The sequence below is a fragment of the Semicossyphus pulcher genome, unplaced genomic scaffold, assembly GCF_022749685.1.
Source record: "Semicossyphus pulcher isolate SPU_LCO1_2020_fin unplaced genomic scaffold, fSemPul1.0.p SCAF_4, whole genome shotgun sequence".
Taxonomy (NCBI): domain Eukaryota; kingdom Metazoa; phylum Chordata; class Actinopteri; order Labriformes; family Labridae; genus Semicossyphus; species Semicossyphus pulcher.
Genome location: NW_027211715.1, coordinates 15,106,627 through 15,123,359, shown reverse-complemented (window position 1 = coordinate 15,123,359; position 16,733 = coordinate 15,106,627). Strand labels below are relative to the sequence as shown.

General features: G+C 43.4%; 1 protein-coding gene across 2 annotated transcripts in view; it reads left to right on the top strand.

The window, feature by feature from the left end:
- Window positions 1–2,446: 2,446 nt before the first annotated feature.
- ssbp4 (single stranded DNA binding protein 4) overlaps window positions 2,447–16,733 on the top strand; it is an 84,633-nt gene continuing 70,346 nt past the window's right edge. For both annotated transcript variants that reach the window (XM_069679335.1, XM_069679334.1), the window contains exons 1-2: window positions 2,447–2,594; window positions 12,985–13,057. In XM_069679335.1, the coding sequence (XP_069535436.1) occupies window positions 2,539–2,594; window positions 12,985–13,057 (129 nt within the window). In that variant the 5' untranslated portion in view covers window positions 2,447–2,538. The remainder of the gene's footprint in view (window positions 2,595–12,984; window positions 13,058–16,733) is intronic.

The following is a 16,733-nucleotide window of genomic DNA, read 5'->3' as shown; positions in this document are numbered from 1 at the left end:
ATGTTGCACTGCCATGTTTCTACAGTGGCCCAGAACGGACAAACCAAGCCCTGGCTCTAGAAACGGCCTTTGTTTGAGTGTTTTTTTTTTCACTTTCAAGGCCACCATAGATCCTCCTACATTCTTGGAAGGGGAGGATGAGGGGGGGTGGTCGTCAGTTGGTTACACACTGTACATCTTACACACTGCTGCTTTGAGCACAAATATAAAACATTAAGAAATGATTGCATAAGTAGTTACCACCGTTACGCCCTTGTATACTTCACATTTGGTTCTTCCTTTGCAGTTTTTTCTGTTGTATCATGCCCTGATCTCTGAGAGCATTAAACGACCCCTCTGACTGTATGCCACAGGATATCAAAAGGTAAAGATCACAAGCACATCCTCACTTTAGGCCTATTTGACAAATACCATGAACATGTATTACTTAACGGATTTAGTAGCTCACCATACGGAGACAACCAGCGCGCCAACTCCTACTGCTTTGTAGTTGGAGTCGGAGACGTAAGGGAAAGTGAGCAGGCCTCTGATCACAGAGTTGTAATGAACAGAATTAAACAATTCCATTTTAGCAAACAAGAATGAAGCTAAAGATCTCAGACGAGACACTCGCTCTCTATGCAGAACAGCGAGTATGACTTGGCACTGGAGACTGCTGCTTAAGCCTCCCTTGTGTTAACCAAGAACGCCCTTGATTAACTCATCGCTTCTGGATCTTCATCCCACCAGTTCATTTCTGATTGTTCAATATTCTGAATAGCAAAAGTTCATGAGTTGTTTGCTGCTTAGGGATCAGATTCACTCAAGTAAACCTCAGAGCTGTTTGTGGGGTTGGTCTCTGACCAGACTACAACAACGATTACTTCTCAGTTTGAGCCAAATAATACTGAAATAAAAGGTTCAATAAACTGTGACCTCAGTGAAGGATTATCAAAAATAATCAATGGATTCAGAACACGACCTTATTTCTGTTAAATGCCCTCTTGTTTTTTGTTTTTTTTCACAAGTTTGACAGGACTTGCACCGGGGCTCCATAATGTAAAAAATATCTCAAGCTGTCTCAAGTGCCAGTTCCTTTTACAACAAGCACAGGTCAAGAGTGGGTTGCAAGTTGTTTTACTTTGTCCAATGAGCTGCACATATGACCAACATCAACATCAGAGCCATGTTTTCCCTCTGTGTGATGAAGAGGTTTGAAGGACCAGTGATAGCAAACGAACCAGTGAGCAAAAAAACTTCTGAATACTCCAATAGACTGAGAAGTGGACGTAGACACCGAGATGCCATTTAAATGCTTAAGTTCAACGTTTTGGCCTTTTGGAGCCATAAGTGACCATGTTTGGATGACAGGATAAACCTCTTTCTGGGTTGATAGGTCACTGTGGTAGTGACTTGTCAATTACAGGTAAACAAGCCCTAAAGCGTACCCTGTTTCATCCTCATTTTACTCTACATGGGACCATTATTTCTCAGAGGTCATGCAGTATTGAAGAAAATTAGAAACAATGGGTTAAAAAATCAAGTAAGAAGAAGGTTATTTTTAGTTGGTTCCATACACTCAGAATTTTGCCACCAGTGCAGTCGCCCCCTTGTGGCCTTTAAAGAGAACGCAGGTTTAAAGCACTTTGGCTTCACTTTTTCAACCAAAAGGCTACATCCACTTCTTATAAACAGTCTACGGTACACACCCATTCACCACCCTGAGCTCCATATTTTCACCTTCCACCTTATTATATTGGCACATTACATCCTGCATTAGCACTGAGCGTTGCCTCTGGATATCAAGAGGTGCAGAGTCATCCTCATGTAACTCAAGCAGTGTTTAGACATTTCTTTTGACCATCCTATACTTAAACATATATTTCTGACATAGTATGATATAATGAGCTAATAAGGTGCGTACATTGTTTTGTGATTATCAAAAAATAACTCCACAAAGTAACATCATGTGGGAACTACTTATCATGCAAAAGCAGTGTCCTCATTGTTGTGAGTTAAATTCCCAAACTCAAACTGAAGTCCTGGGACGTATTTTCTGGGGGGTAAAATATTTATATATCGTCAGCCTTCCTAAAGGAGCTGGCAGAAGTTGTAAAGTGCGAAGTCTGTACCCGGCATACCTTTCCCCATCTTCCCCCCTTCTCTGCTCATGTTTCTGAGGTCAGTAAACAAGAAGTGTGTGTTTCCCTTTAAGGAGCCCCCACCGTTTGCAGAGCGGAGGGAGGAGGAGCAGGTCTGCGGAACAGCGGCTGAGGAGGGAAAAAAATCCAACAGAGGACGGTTTCAAGTCCCCCCAATAGAAACTGTGCCTGATTTGTGGCCAATGTTGGAGATGTAAAAAAAAAAAAAAAAAAAAAAAAAAGCAGAGAAAGAGAGGGAGGGAGAGGAGAGAGAAGGAGGAGGGAGGAGGAGGGGGAGGAGGAGGAGAAGGGGGGGAGGAAAAAACACTAAAGGGGTAGCTATGGAGATGGAGCGTTTTCCTGGCTGCTTTCTTTGACAGGTGTTGAGTGGGGCAAAAGTCTTAAAACAGAATCCAGCATGTACGCCAAAGGTAAAGGAGCTGTCGTCCCTTCCGATAGCCAAGCGAGAGAAAAGTAAGTGAATTATGGGCTATATGTAAGAGTTTACCTGCTTATCATGCACGCGAGGGGGGCAGAGGAGGGGAGTCCAACTTTCGAAACTAGGTACTGTAATTTAAAAGGAGTGTACTGTACTAAAGTGCGCTCCTGCGTGCGGTTTCCTCCTCCCCTCCGACCACCTTAAAGGTGCGCCTTTTAAACTTTTTCCTTTAAATTCTGCCTCTTGTTTGCACTTTTGCGTTCATGCACTGGATATTCACTGATATTGTGCGTTTGTACTCAACTCTTCCTCTGTAATTCGGCGCGATTTTTGAGAGCAACAATGCATTTTCTGTCATGATGTGTTACAGCTTCTGCAGCACTAAAAGTAGCAGAAGCGCATTTTTACATGATTTCGGGTTGAGCATGTTTCTGCTGGGGTTTATGCGCTCGCCCCTGTTCGGACAGGCTGCTCGGTTCAATCTCTAAACTTTGGGAGATGAAGCTGCCGGTTGGATGAATTATTTTGTGTTTTACGAATAAAAATAGGCAGCTTGCTCGGGATGTTTACTGTGTTTTTGAGGCGCAATGCCGGGCGCAACAAACCTGGCGATGAAGGGAAAAGTTTTGTCCCATTCAGCAGTCGTGCAGCGGTGGTAAACTTTTTAGCATCCACTCACACGAAGGAGAGTCATGCTGCCACGAATATAAAGCTTTTATTTTCACACAAGCAGACTTTATCTTAAGACTTGCTGATGACTGTGAGATCGCATGTGTGTTGATGGTTTTTGTGTTTGGAATTATTGCAAAAAAAATCACTGCTGCTTGTTTTAAATACGGTGCAATTACGTCGTGTTTCTTGCGAGATTTAGCATTTAATTGTGTTTATTTTCACAATAAAAGCACGTGTCAGTGCATGCTTTGGGATACAATGTAAAAATCAAATGTAACTTTTGAATGTAGCTGTCCCTCTTGTAAACCGGAGGCTGCTCTGCTCCTGATCTTTATTTCGATGCTGCTCAGAATATTCCTGTTTGGGGCCATTCACAGATTTGGACCTCCTTTGCATCGCAGCTCTCAGATCGGTGTAGTCTTTTATCATCATTAGCTATTTTTACGCACTAACCAGTCTGAGGTTGGGGGAGTCAGGAGGGATCCCTGCTGAGATGCAGTTGTAATCTAAAAACACTGTCAGGTCCTGAGAGGCTGCTGTTACACACATCATACATCAGTAATAGAAACAACATTTCTTTAGAGACTCTCTTGTATTTTTTTTTTTGATGCATTGCCGTGTCACATTCAATTGATTAAGCTTTCTAGAGATGTGGCTCGCTTATGTGCTTAGTGTAATCTTCCTCGAATACTTTGTACACTTCTGGTGCCACGAGCGTTTAATTTCACTCCGATTATTGGAAAATTGAGCAGCTCCGTGTTTGTGTGTGTGTGTGTGTGTGTGTGAGACTGAATCCTAAATGAAAACAGTCCCATGTGGTTTTATGAACAGCAGGCAGAGTGACCTTTGAACCAGCATATGATGCTTTAATATTGCATATGAACCGTAAGCAGACTGCTCTGCTGCTTTTACACCTGTTTGTGTGCTTGCGCCTCATCACTTTATTTACAATATTTGAAGAGCGGTAGATTATTGAATGTTTTTAGTTGCTTGTTCAGGCAGCGTGGATTATGTTCCATGTGTCATTGGGAGTGAAATCTGTGCAGAGGCAGCATGTATTATCAAATGATAGTGTAGGAGGAGGATTAATAATTTAACTCATGAGAGATGCTCGTCTTTAGAGAGCTGGGAAGGATGAATGCTTCTCTGTTGTTTGTCAAAAGCAAAATTAATCAATTCCCTTTTTTATGTGTTTGTTTGCTTATTAAATATATCAGAACGTCCACAGTAAATATTAACCTCTTTAAACCCAGTGCATACATTTACTTCAAGTTATCAGTGTGTGTGTGTTAGTGTGTGTATCAGCACATCACAGGCCTATAGGTAACGTCCACACATAATGGACAGCGCTTGCCCTCTCCCCTCACCTGTCTTGTCACCCTAACCTGCCCCGCAGGGCCAACACATGTTTCCTTGTAAATGTGGAGCTCACAACAGCTGCCTCAGTGCATCACTGAATTAGCTCATATTCATATTTACATATTCATACCGTTCTTTACATATTCAGAGAAGTAAAAGAGGGGCGCCCTGTATGGACTTGTACCCTATTAAAACAGAGTCAGTCATGCAGTGTGCAGTTAAAAATCTATATATTTACGATACATTTTATTGGCCTCTCTCTCTCTTTTATAAGGTAAGGTTGGAAATGAATGCTCAGCTCTAATCAACTATCAAACCTGTGTGTCACAGACTGTTTTATTTCAAGTGTATAAATGTTTAAGCCTCTTCTTCAGAAGGGAACTGTAAGAAAGTAACAGAGCTGGAAAAATTCTTCATTTGTCCAGATTAGTGTTTTCCTTGTATACTTGAAAGCATTCAGACAATGCTATAGTGTGTGCAGGGCATGAGAGTGACACAGGACCAACTGGTGCTAAAAGGAAGAAGCTGCAAATAAACATTTGAATTTCATGCTTTCTATATAAATAATCCTGCTATGACTTCAATCAATCTTTATTTATAACGCCGCATCGTAACAAAAGATATCTCTAAACGCCTTACAAATAGAGCAGTTGACACCCACAATCATCCAATAATCCAATCACAACTCGAGAAAATAAACAAACTATTGGTGTGTGTTACTTCGGCCTTAGATGGCGTTGTAAAAGTCAGCGTTGTTGTAGTCGTTCGTGTGGAAGCATGAAGCCTCGACTCTGGAGTCGGCTTCAGGAGGAGGATTATTTCCCCGGCAACATTTGGCAACATTGTCAGGGAAAAACTTGCTTATGACAGGCAGAAACCTCGAGCAGAACCAGAGTCATGGTGAACAGCCATCTGCCTCGACAGCGAGGGAGAAGTAGAGAGAGAGAGAGAGAGAGAGAACAACAATGGCTACATTGCTAATAATAGCCGTAAAAAGTCTGTTTAGTATGTGACTTCTGCTTTTGGGGATATTTTGTGCCATAAAAACAATCTTTGTTTTATTTTTATACCTGCTTTTTGTCAATCTGGTGTCATATTGAGTTTACATTCTGAGCTGCTGAAGATTTTTATAGAAGTTTTGGAAACATTAAAAGAAACAGTTTGTGCTTTATACATTTTTTCACACCGCTTTCCCTTTTTACTCAATGAATCTGCGACTCTTTTAAAAAGTCCTCGCCGGTTTGATAGAGACCCGTAACTCACTGTATGTGCTGCAGTGTTGGGATCATCACATCTTCCTGTGTGAATGCTTCAGTTAACAGCCACCTGAATACTATACAGCAAGTTTGCTACACAAAAAGTTCCAATTTACAACCTCGATGTATTTCCTACGCTGCACAGCAAGCCAAGTGTGTGTTTTTATTTCCTTTAAAGCCTTGAAACCAAGGCTCGGATCCAACCAGCTTGTACAGAAACACAACATAAAGCAAACAGTCACATTCAACACTCGTGTGGATTCCTCCACACATCCAAGGCCTCGCCGTGCTCACGCTATTCAGCCGCGTGGATGGTTTGTCTGGAGATCACAGGTAGCAGGGACAAGGGGAGGGAAGTGTTTTCTTTCAGGAGACACTTTATTGTGATCAGACGTTTTGAAAAGAGAAAACACACGTATCATGATAATAAAAGTGTAGGAAGAACTGGTGCCCTCGTGACCACAGGAATTAATTACTCGCCACACTTTTATTTATTTTTTTACAGCGTTTTATTGAATGTAATTCGAGCAGGAGTTATATTATTGTCACCTTATTATGTAGTAAAAGCAACCTCTTTGAAACATGAACTGATGAATGTGGCGTCTTAATTAAAGGTGCCATTCACAAACACGTTTAATAGCTGGATCAAACATCTCATTTCTTAAAAGCACTTTCTTAGTTTCCTCAGAATCCTGCTCCCTCGTCTGCTTTCTAATCCTCCCTGTTTGTTTACAGACATTTTAGTGCGATATCGAGTGCCGCTGAATTTGTTTGGGAAAAGAACTTCAGCTTGAAGAACGTCAAGTTAATCAGTTTGTTTTGAACGCGGCCTTCTTTACATCCTCCGCTCCTCCTCTGGCTCCTCCCATGTATTTACATGCACTTTAATGGGGATCTTCAGGTCTGAATGCATGGTTTTGATTCTACACAGATGGCTCTACCATCTGCATTTGAGCCTTTTGAAGGCGGCATAAAGAGCTGCGCACTGACATAGGCAGAAACACTGCAGTAAAAGTAAAGAAGCCCTTGATTTACCCTCGGCACCCTTTGGCTCACTGTGCTCCATTCAGATTTGTCAACAGTCAATTAATGCCGCCTTTCGTCGGCTGCTTTGGGTGCATCCGCACAAATTTGTTAGTTTTCTCTCTTGAAATAAAGGAGACAGTATAAATATTGAGGCTCCGTGCCTGAAGTTGTTAATCAGTTTGGCAACAGAGCGCACAGAAGAGAAGTGTCATTTAAGAGCATACAGAGACGATAATCCGTCTGAGCGGAGAAAAGGTGCACAAGGCTCCAAAAGAGTTCTTTTAGAAAACAAACAAGTGTTTCATAGTTCATTTTCTGTGATTTGTCCTCATTAAAGCGGTGGGAGGAGGCGCGGCTGATAACACAACTATGTCAGCTATGTCAGTAAAATCTGTCTCCTCTTCCTCTCCGACTGAGTGTGTGTGAGAAGGAACGAGTCATCAGACAGTTAAAGCATGAGGTCAAAGGGCTTCCACAGGTGAGCTGTCGACAGGTAACTTCACAGAGTCAAGTAGCTGCTGGCAGAAAGTGAGAGCACTAAATGTGTGTGTGTGTGGTTGCCTGTATGCACATGTGTGTGTGTGACTGTGTGGATTAACCCATGGCTAAAGCCGTGTGTGTTTACACGCCTATTGACACTGATTTGTTTTGACAAAGGAGCTGCCATAACAAAGCCGAGCAAACATAAACAGCGTGTGCGGCGGGACTGAGCTTCAGTGAAGCAGCTTCAGTGTATCACAGGTGTCTCCATCAGACATCACAGCCCTCCTTCACCTTCACACCACCACTGTCAGATCTATACTGTCTTTATATGATGCGTATACATATTTAATACAACAGGAAATAATATTTTGGTGCTTTTCTTCACCGCACTGCATAATAAATTATGAATGGTATATATTTTTGAGAGCAGATGCAGAAACAGGCCGCAGCTTAATCCTCCTCCATCACTTCCTCCCTCCATACCTTACCTCACCCGGCCCCTGCTCTCGCTGCTGAATTATTGAAACAAAGACATGAAAGTTAATTTGCTAACTGTCTGTGCTTTAGCTGGCTAAACTCAGCTGAGATGCCCTTGTCTCTGGGGGGCGAGCGGAGGTAAGAGGAAGGCCGGCCGGGGGCAGCCCGAGGCGAAATGTCAGGTGTGTTTCCTGGGGACGAGGCAGTGGGAGAGATCTCCTTGATGTGTGGACACGGAGCAAAGGGCTGGTCGGGTCAGGAGAGGGAGAAAAGATCAGAGATGATGGAGAAGATTGTTTTATGCCCCTTAGAAACAGTCACACAAGTTTGTATATGGTGGAAAACTGTGATGTTGTAGCTTAAGAGGAGAGAAACAGACAGCAGAAGAGGAGAGAGTGAATGTGCAGCGGAGGAAATGCGAGCTGTAGACTCGACTGTGTGTTTGCGGTTTGTCTTGTAAGCGTCTCATCTTTTATTCCTGAGTGACATGTGTACCTAGCTCAGGGTTCACAGGGAAGGAATTCAGGTTTACAGCATCCACAGAGGGAAAAAAAAGATGAGGCCCTGACCCTCAGTTTCCCTCTGACACAGCTCTTCCCCTCCCGTGTCTCTTTTATCTACCTGGCCGTCCTCGGGCCTCCTTCTGCTCCTCCAGTCCACAGAAAAGTCTCCTCCTCAGCCCAGTAACACTCACCGCTTCTGACGGAGTAACAAAAGGTGTCCCCTGAAGCCTGGACTGAATGAGCGTTTTTAAATAATGCATCGCAGCCGGAGCAGGTGCCCATCGCCGGGGCATGGAGCCCCTCAGATCACGCCAGGCTCTGCCCTGAAAATTTCATTGGCGCGGCGCTCGTGGGAATCTCTGTCCGGTTCTGTACAGTGTGGATGGGATGTGTGGGAGCTGGCGGGTTGTTTTACGCTGCAAGGAAGGCCTCATTTTTACATTTTAGACCGACTTACTTTACCTAGAATCCTAACAACTCAACATCCCCTAAACTGTTCCCTCTGATGGAGCAAAAACAAAGATCGTTACATCAGGATTACAGTAATCGCAAAAAAGGCCAACCCGATATTTCAAGTAGTGTTACAGGCTTAATCAGTCGCCTGATTTCCAATAAGGAACTATTCTACTGTTTAATTACTCATCAGAGTCAGCTTCAGTTACGAACATACACTCACAACTGTTAAGGTGTATGAGCAAGATAACTGTGGATGTCTTTGCCCTGGGTTTGACCCCGCAGGCGGAGGCTGTCTTACGGGAGGGTTTTGGGGCTGTGTACCATAGATTTGGATACCGGATTTAAGTCCTGAGAGCCTTACAGGTTTCTTCAAGCTTCCTGTTTTAAGGCCTTTTGAGAGCACGTTTGTCCGACTGAGCCTTGAGAAGTTCCAACACCCCTACACGACAATCTGTAACAGCCGAACATCGCTGCGTGGTCTCCGTCTACAGCCTGAGAGTGAGATTGAAGTCACTACTTAGGCTGAAAAAAATCCCTTACTCTATGTTTTTACTGTTTTTACTCCATATGTTTTATTTACATTCTCCCTAAAAACAACTATAATTGCACATCAATTGACGATATGGCCATAGTGCTCTATTAAGGAGATTCAATGTTTAAATAGAGTCAGTACACTTCACTATGGCCAATGTGGGATTCTTTAAATGGCTTCCAGTGCTTATTTAAGAGGGGGAAAATTCACCATGTGGATTGTGATTCCATTTTGCAATGATATTACTTTGCAAATATACACAAGAGGCTGCGTTTTAAACGAATAACATAATTAAAGAATATTAGTATATACACAGATCAGCCATACATTATGACCCCCTGCCAAAACAGTCCTGACCCGTCCAGGCATGGACTCCACTAGACCTCTGAAGGTGTGCTGAGGTATCCGGCACCAAGACGTTAGCAGCAGATCCTGTAAGTCCTGTAAGTTGCGATGTGGGGCCTCCATGGATCCGACTTGTTTGTCCAGCACATCCCACAGATGCTCCATGGGATTGAGATCTGGGGAATTTGGAGGGGAAGTCAACACCTTGAATTCATCGTCGTGTTGATCAAAATCATTTCTAGATTATGTCTGCAGTGTGGCAGGGAGGTAAAAGAAGCCACTGCCATTAGGGAATACTGTTTCCATGAAGTACTTGGTCTGCAGCAATGTTTAGGTAGGTTGTACCTGCCAAAGTAACAAACTGCGATGCACTGTAGGTGCTTTCTGCAGTGGACAGCGATCAGCGTGGGCACCCTGACTGGTCTACGCAGCCCCATACACAACCAACTGCAATGCACTGTGTGTTCTGACACCTATCAGAACCAGCATCAACTTTTTCAGCAGTTTGAGCTACAGTAGCTCTTCTGTTGGCTCAGACCACACGGGTCAGCCTTCAATCACCACACGCATCAATGCGCCTTGGTCACCTGTCACCGGATCACTGGTTCTCCGTCTTTGGACCACTCTTGGTAGAACCTGACCACTTCAGACCAGGAACACCCCACAAGAGCAGCAGTTCTGGAGATGCTCTGACACATCCTTACACATTGTTCCTGCTTCCAACACATCAACTTCAAGGACAAAAAGTTCACTTGCTGCCTAACATATCCCACCTACTGACAGATGCCATTGTAACAAGATCATCTATGTTGTTCACTTTCCTTGTCAGTGGTCACAATGCTATGGCTGATCGGTGTAGGTGTGAATGGAGGCTTCTGAAGTGAACAAATCACACAGAGCTTCGGTCTTATGTAGTATTTTTTCAGACAACACATAATTAAATGGATAAATTGTTCCTAAACACAACACTGATCAGTGTCATGTAACAGTAGCAGAGTCACTCCATTTGAGATCAATATTAAACATTTACAACCAGCAGTTTGCTCCTTCTTGTGACTCATGCTTCTCACTATCCTCTTCTGCCCTGCAGACTGTGAGCGGGCCTTTAGTAAGGACGCCTCTGACCACCCCTCTGTCACCACATCCCCCTCAAACAAGCACATACACACTGTAATCAAAAACTCTGTCCAACTTTAAATCCTTTTTTAAGACAGCTTGTCTCAGAATTAAGTGTTGATACAGTTGTTTCTGATGTAAGACTGAGAAAGAGGCGATAGCATCGAGTGTTAATGCTAGCTGAAGCTGCTTCGGTCCAGCTGTGGCGCATCATTTTCTTCATGCTTGTCAAGACGCTGCAGAGATGTCTTTGAGAAGTTCAGGAGTCAGGTCGTTCAACTCTGGCCCGGCTCATTATTGATTCATTCAGCATCATCAGGTTCTACCTGAACATCATAACTGAGTGTCTGCTCTGGCTCGGACGCATGTGATCAGCATGATAAGCAAGCGTACATACAAACACATCAGCTCACCTCTACTCTGTTTCAGAGCTGGAGGCTGCTGCATACGGATGATTGCAGGCTGTGATGTCTGTCCAGGCTCCTGCATTGTAGTACACAGAGTTTACTCTTTGTTCTGATGGAGGGCAAAGGTTGCTTTTGGCCTGAAATGGTGTGAGGGAGAGCTCTACGTGTGCTTATCTAAGGACAATGCAGTCCAATGAGGACTGGGCTTTATTTTGAATGTCATGTTTCTTGCACATTCAGAAGGAATCCATTTAGCTGTTTGAGTCTGGTCCAGCTGCTGTAGTCCGGACCCCTTCTCGTCTCTCAGGGTCGAGCGTTAGCTGAGTTAGCGGGGCGAAGGCAATGACAAGTAACAAGGATGTGTGGGTGCTGAGGTAACGTGAGCGATAGTTTATCCCCCCTAAAATCAGCCCCTTTGATTTGGTTAGATTGAATGAGACTCGCCGCCTTGTTTCTTCTTCAGTTCAAATCAGGCTTTTGTTCAGTCTGACTAAATATTGAACGGATTCAATATTAGCAGCTAGCTTATTTGCTTTCTTTCTGAGAGTTAGATGACACGATTGAAACCACTCTATTATCTACAGCGAGGAGTGGTTAGCTTAGCTTAGCTTAGCCTAGCATAGCGTGAAGACTGGTAACAAGGTTAGCCTGGCTCTGTCCCAAATGTAAAACCGATTCATTGTGCTTTTATGAAGACTCAGTGGTAGAGTCGGTCGTCTCTCAATCGGAAGGTTGGTGGTTTGATCCCTGACTGCTACAGTCACATGTCAAAGTGTCCTTGCAAAAGACACTGAACCCCAAATTGCTCCCAAAGGCAAAGTCATCGGGTATGAATGTGGGTAGGTCCTGATTGGAGATTGGCACTTTTTGCCATCAGAGTATGAATGGGTGAATGTGACAGGTAGTGAGTGGTGGGAGGACTAGAAAAGCGATATGTAAGTACAGTCCATTGCACAACTGTTTCAGAGCCGAGAGCAGTGACTTTATGAACTCTTTTTATCAGCACTGATTGTTATCTGTAAAGAAAGTAAACGTGTGTGTGTAATTGTTTCAATGGTGGCAAACTGAAGATTAAAAACTTGTTGAAAACCATCAAAGACAAATTTACCTTTTGTTAGTTTTATTATTTGGGAATGCATTTTTGTTGTTTGCCCCCTGACTTAAGTGTTAAACTTGCCCATACAGTATGTTTGCCATTTTTCTCCTTTCAAATACAGTTTCACTATGACTCTGTGTATTAATTAAAGTGTCCAGGAAGACAGTGTTTTTTTACCCTACTATCTGATACTTAGATCAGCACCAAGATGTTCGTAACACCTTAAATATAACAGGAATCCTACAAGCAGTGTCATGACACCTGAGAGTCCGACATGAGCCACGTCTGAGGATATTCTTCCTCCGTCCATGTTTCTTTCAGTGTCGACACCGTTTTGTTTTCAGCCTCTTCGTCTCAACGGCAGACTTTCCTAAAACCACAGGAATATGGCCGAGTGCCACCGAGGCTCTTTAGCTCAGAGCTGCGGAGCTTTACATCACACGTTTACAACCCCTCCAACATCTATACGATCTCCATGCTGTAAAATGGTGTTTATCCAAGCTCCATCTATAATGACACAGTGATGATTTCATGCCGGTTGTTCACATTTGTTGGACTTAAGTTGAAGTGTGACAAATTCAGGGAGGAGGGCATGAGCTTGTGTCTCTTATTTTGAAGTAATGTGAGAAAATAAAATAAAATATACTGATCTGATCGTTGACACTGACTTCTTCCTCTCTCTCTCTCTGTCTTCCAGGTTAGCTTTATACGTGTATGAGTATTTGCTTCATGTCGGCGCACAGAAATCCGCACAGACCTTCCTGTCAGAGGTAAGACGTTCTTTCAGCTTCACTTCCTGTGAGTGTGATTCCCCCTCCATTGTGCGGCCGGGGATGGAATTCACATTATAAGTTGTTCTGGGTTCAAGCAGCTGTTCAGCAGCTCTGGACACTGAAAACTGTGACAATACTTACACATTAACCAGCCAGGACTTGTTTTTTATTGCTTAACAACAGCAATGTTCTTTTGACTGTTTATTAATTAGACACAATGTAAACATGACATCAGTCGGGCTACTTAATATGATTACCCGCCCTGGTTATTAGCTGTAATTTGTAATCATAAACACAGTGTAATTACAGCAGTCTGACATATTGTAAGCATGTGTTGTTGCTCGCTTTCTGCCATGACATTTAATAAGTTAAATCAAGAGTACCTTTAATATTTAAACCACTCCAAACTAAGCCATGTGTCCCAGGTCTGCTCGACTTATTAGTCTCATACGAGGCCCCTGAACTGGTGGAGAGGCAAGGTCTCTAATGCGTTACATCCTCTTCCTTAATGGACATCCTTCCTGCTAATGTCCAGGCCCTCTCTTGTACAACACCTCTCCTTTATTCAGCTCCATTCAATACATTCCCAAACACTATGTCTATATCATTTAACTTAGATGAGATCTTTTATCTGTCAGTTCTTCAGGTGAGCTCAGTGTAGAAGCTCGTATACATTCTGTTGCACCCGCATTGAGTGAGTCTTCAACTGATCATCCGTAAGGGTGTTAGCAAGAGGCGTCGACGAAGTCAGATAGTTCATTTTAAAGTTAAAGTGAGCTTTTCTTCCGTTTTGTAAAATACAATTTTACAATTAAGATGAAAGGAATCGTTAAAAAAATTATGGAAATGCACTTATTGGACTCCCAACTCTAATATATTAATGCTAAATATGAATTACGACCGGTTAGCTTAGCTCAGCATAAAGACTTAAACAGTTTGCCTGGTTCTGTCCAAAGCCAACAGGCAAATCTAAACTCACCGTTTGCACAATATATTTTGTACAAAAACTCGAGGTTAACACGAGTGTTGCTCGCCTACCAGTGCAGACTCCAAAGCCCCTTTGGCAAATGCACTGCACTCCTAAAGATGTCCTGATATTGTTCAGGTGGGCTGCATGTTTCAACCCCGACTTCATGCAGACTTTTTCCTGGTAAAATGTCAGCAAGCATGCAGTGCTGGTTTAGCTCAGTTGGTAGAGCAGGTGCCCCATATACAGAGGCTACGACGTACTGATCGCAGGTTCGAGTCCCAGTCTGCTGATCATTTGGTACATGTCACCTCCACTCTCTACTCCCCACATGTCTCTCTTCAGCTCTTCAGCTCTAATCTTTAAAGAAAAACCTCAGCAAGAAGTCTGGGTGAGCCGATGTGTGAGCGTAGCAGGTAATAGTCAGAAACATTCACTGAGAGCGATTAGGCGGGGCTGTGACGTGTTAAAGTGACACATAACAGGATGATTAAAAACATCCAAGGTTGAAGAAGAAGGATAATTTACAGGACGACAATATCAAAGATGTCTGCAAATAGGAGAGATTTGGAGATTTGGTAGCTTCTGGCTGTGAGGGCTGACGCAGATATTGTCGCCAGTTGCGGGGGCTGCAGCACACTTTTTACGCCATGTCCTGCCTCAGGAGCCCTCCCTCCCTCCAACAAGGAAATCTCCTGCTGTGAGGGACGTGTGTGAAAGGGCAACTCTGTCTTAAAATTTTCTGAAAATTGTCAGCGGTTCCCCGAGTGGAATGTTCTTCTCCCATCGGATCTGAGACGAGGAGTGCATGTGTGAAAAGGGCTCGAGACTTCCTCTCTTTCCCCAGTCTGTTTGCTAAGCTAAGCTATCTGGCTGTAGCTTCATATTCACAGTAGACACATGAGTGTGGTATCAACTTTCTCATCAAACTCTCTGAAAGAAGGCAAATAATTTAACGATCACTTTGACTTTCTGTCACCAAATCACCGAGAGAGGATGTCTCAGTCTGACACAATCATTCAGAAATTGGCTGCCTTTGCTTGTAGTGCGCAGGTAGGCCGGCAGCAGGGCGGACAGGGCCGCAGGAGGCCGGCCCAGCTGCCAACGACCACAAGCTGACGTCTAAAATATGAAGAGATTGTTGAGCAGCGCGGAGAGATTAAGTGGTCGGGCTGCACAGAGCCCTCATGGCCGAATCTTCTCCCAGAGATACAGAGTTAGTGGTGAGCTGCTGGAAAGGGTTGAAGTTCTGGGTCGCAGGAAACCAGAGGAGCACACACACACACGTTCAGACCCAAGCAAACTAACACGGCCTCAAACTGGAAAAAACATCTACACAGACAGGGATAAAAACAACACACGTGCAGACACACACAAACAATCCATGTCCACAAGGCAGGCGTGCCAAGACTGCTAAGTCAGTTTGACGCCAGTTGTCTCAAATGTTGCTCCTGCAACAGAATATCTCTTAATGATTGTGTTTATTTCAACAGCTGCATCGTTTATATTGAGTTGTCTTATGCAGTCAGAGTGTGTTTGGATGAGATTGACAGTTATGGGTACACAAGCGAGCAAACACAGCAGCTTGACCTTTAACCTTTTCTCCTTCATGTAGTTCTAGCAGCACGCTTTAAGTGTTTATGGGTTGAGTGATTGAGGAAAGGACATGATTTGTTACACTCGTCTACATCACTGCAGCTCTTCTCTTAAGTAGAGTAAACTAAACCTTATATAATAGAGTAAAAAAACATTGTGTAATACGTTTAAGAAAGCACATAAGGGGCATAAAAACTACACTGCAAACATAGACGCTGCAAATTTTACACAAGAGAGCTAAATTTGAAACGTCGCTATGAACTTAACTGTTATTGAAATTTGAGATATGAGGTGTTCTGTATTTGCTGTGCGTGCGTGTGTGTGTGTGTGTGTGTGTAGTCAATTTGGTTTCTTAGTTTGCTTGTTTTCTACTTATTTGCTTCTATGTGTTTTCTTTGCAATGAGGTAGAGCTACACGATATTGCTCAAACGGGACATTGCGATAAGTTTTTGTTCTGCGATATTTATTGGGATTTTTAAAAAACTAAATGCAGTTTGTTTTTAAGTACATATAAACAATGTTCATATCATAATGTTTATTATTTAAGACTATTTTCTTTAAACAAAACAAAACTCCCCTCCTACTTTTATCACACTTGGTGCAGCCTGACACCTGCATACAAAGTAGAGAGAGTCCTGGTGGAGCGATGTGTGTCTTAAAATAAATACAAACAGACTAGTGGGCTGCAGTTGTGTCACTTATACGGTATGTCATCTACCATTTCTAAAGGTGTTCAAATATGTCTTTAATCAGCTTGACCAGCGGGGTAACGTTTTTAAAATGAAAGCTCACCACATCCTACTTCCTGTCAGCACACGCTACCTCACGCCGTGTGTGTGCGCTGCAGGTTTAGCCGCTAAAAGCAAACACTCCGCGGTACGTTAACAGTCTGTTTATGTGGCCACAGCGTTAACCAGCACCTGGACGAGGTGCCGCTGATAGCCAGTGTACACGCACTCAAAAGCTGCCTCGTGTAGCGGAGCGACTGCCTCGACGTTATCTGCGACGGCAGCAGCAGCACCACGCGCATGTTTACAGGCAGGTGACACACAGACTCAGCAGCTCAGAGGTCAGTTCACTCAGTGTTTTAAAGAAGCTCTAATGTGATA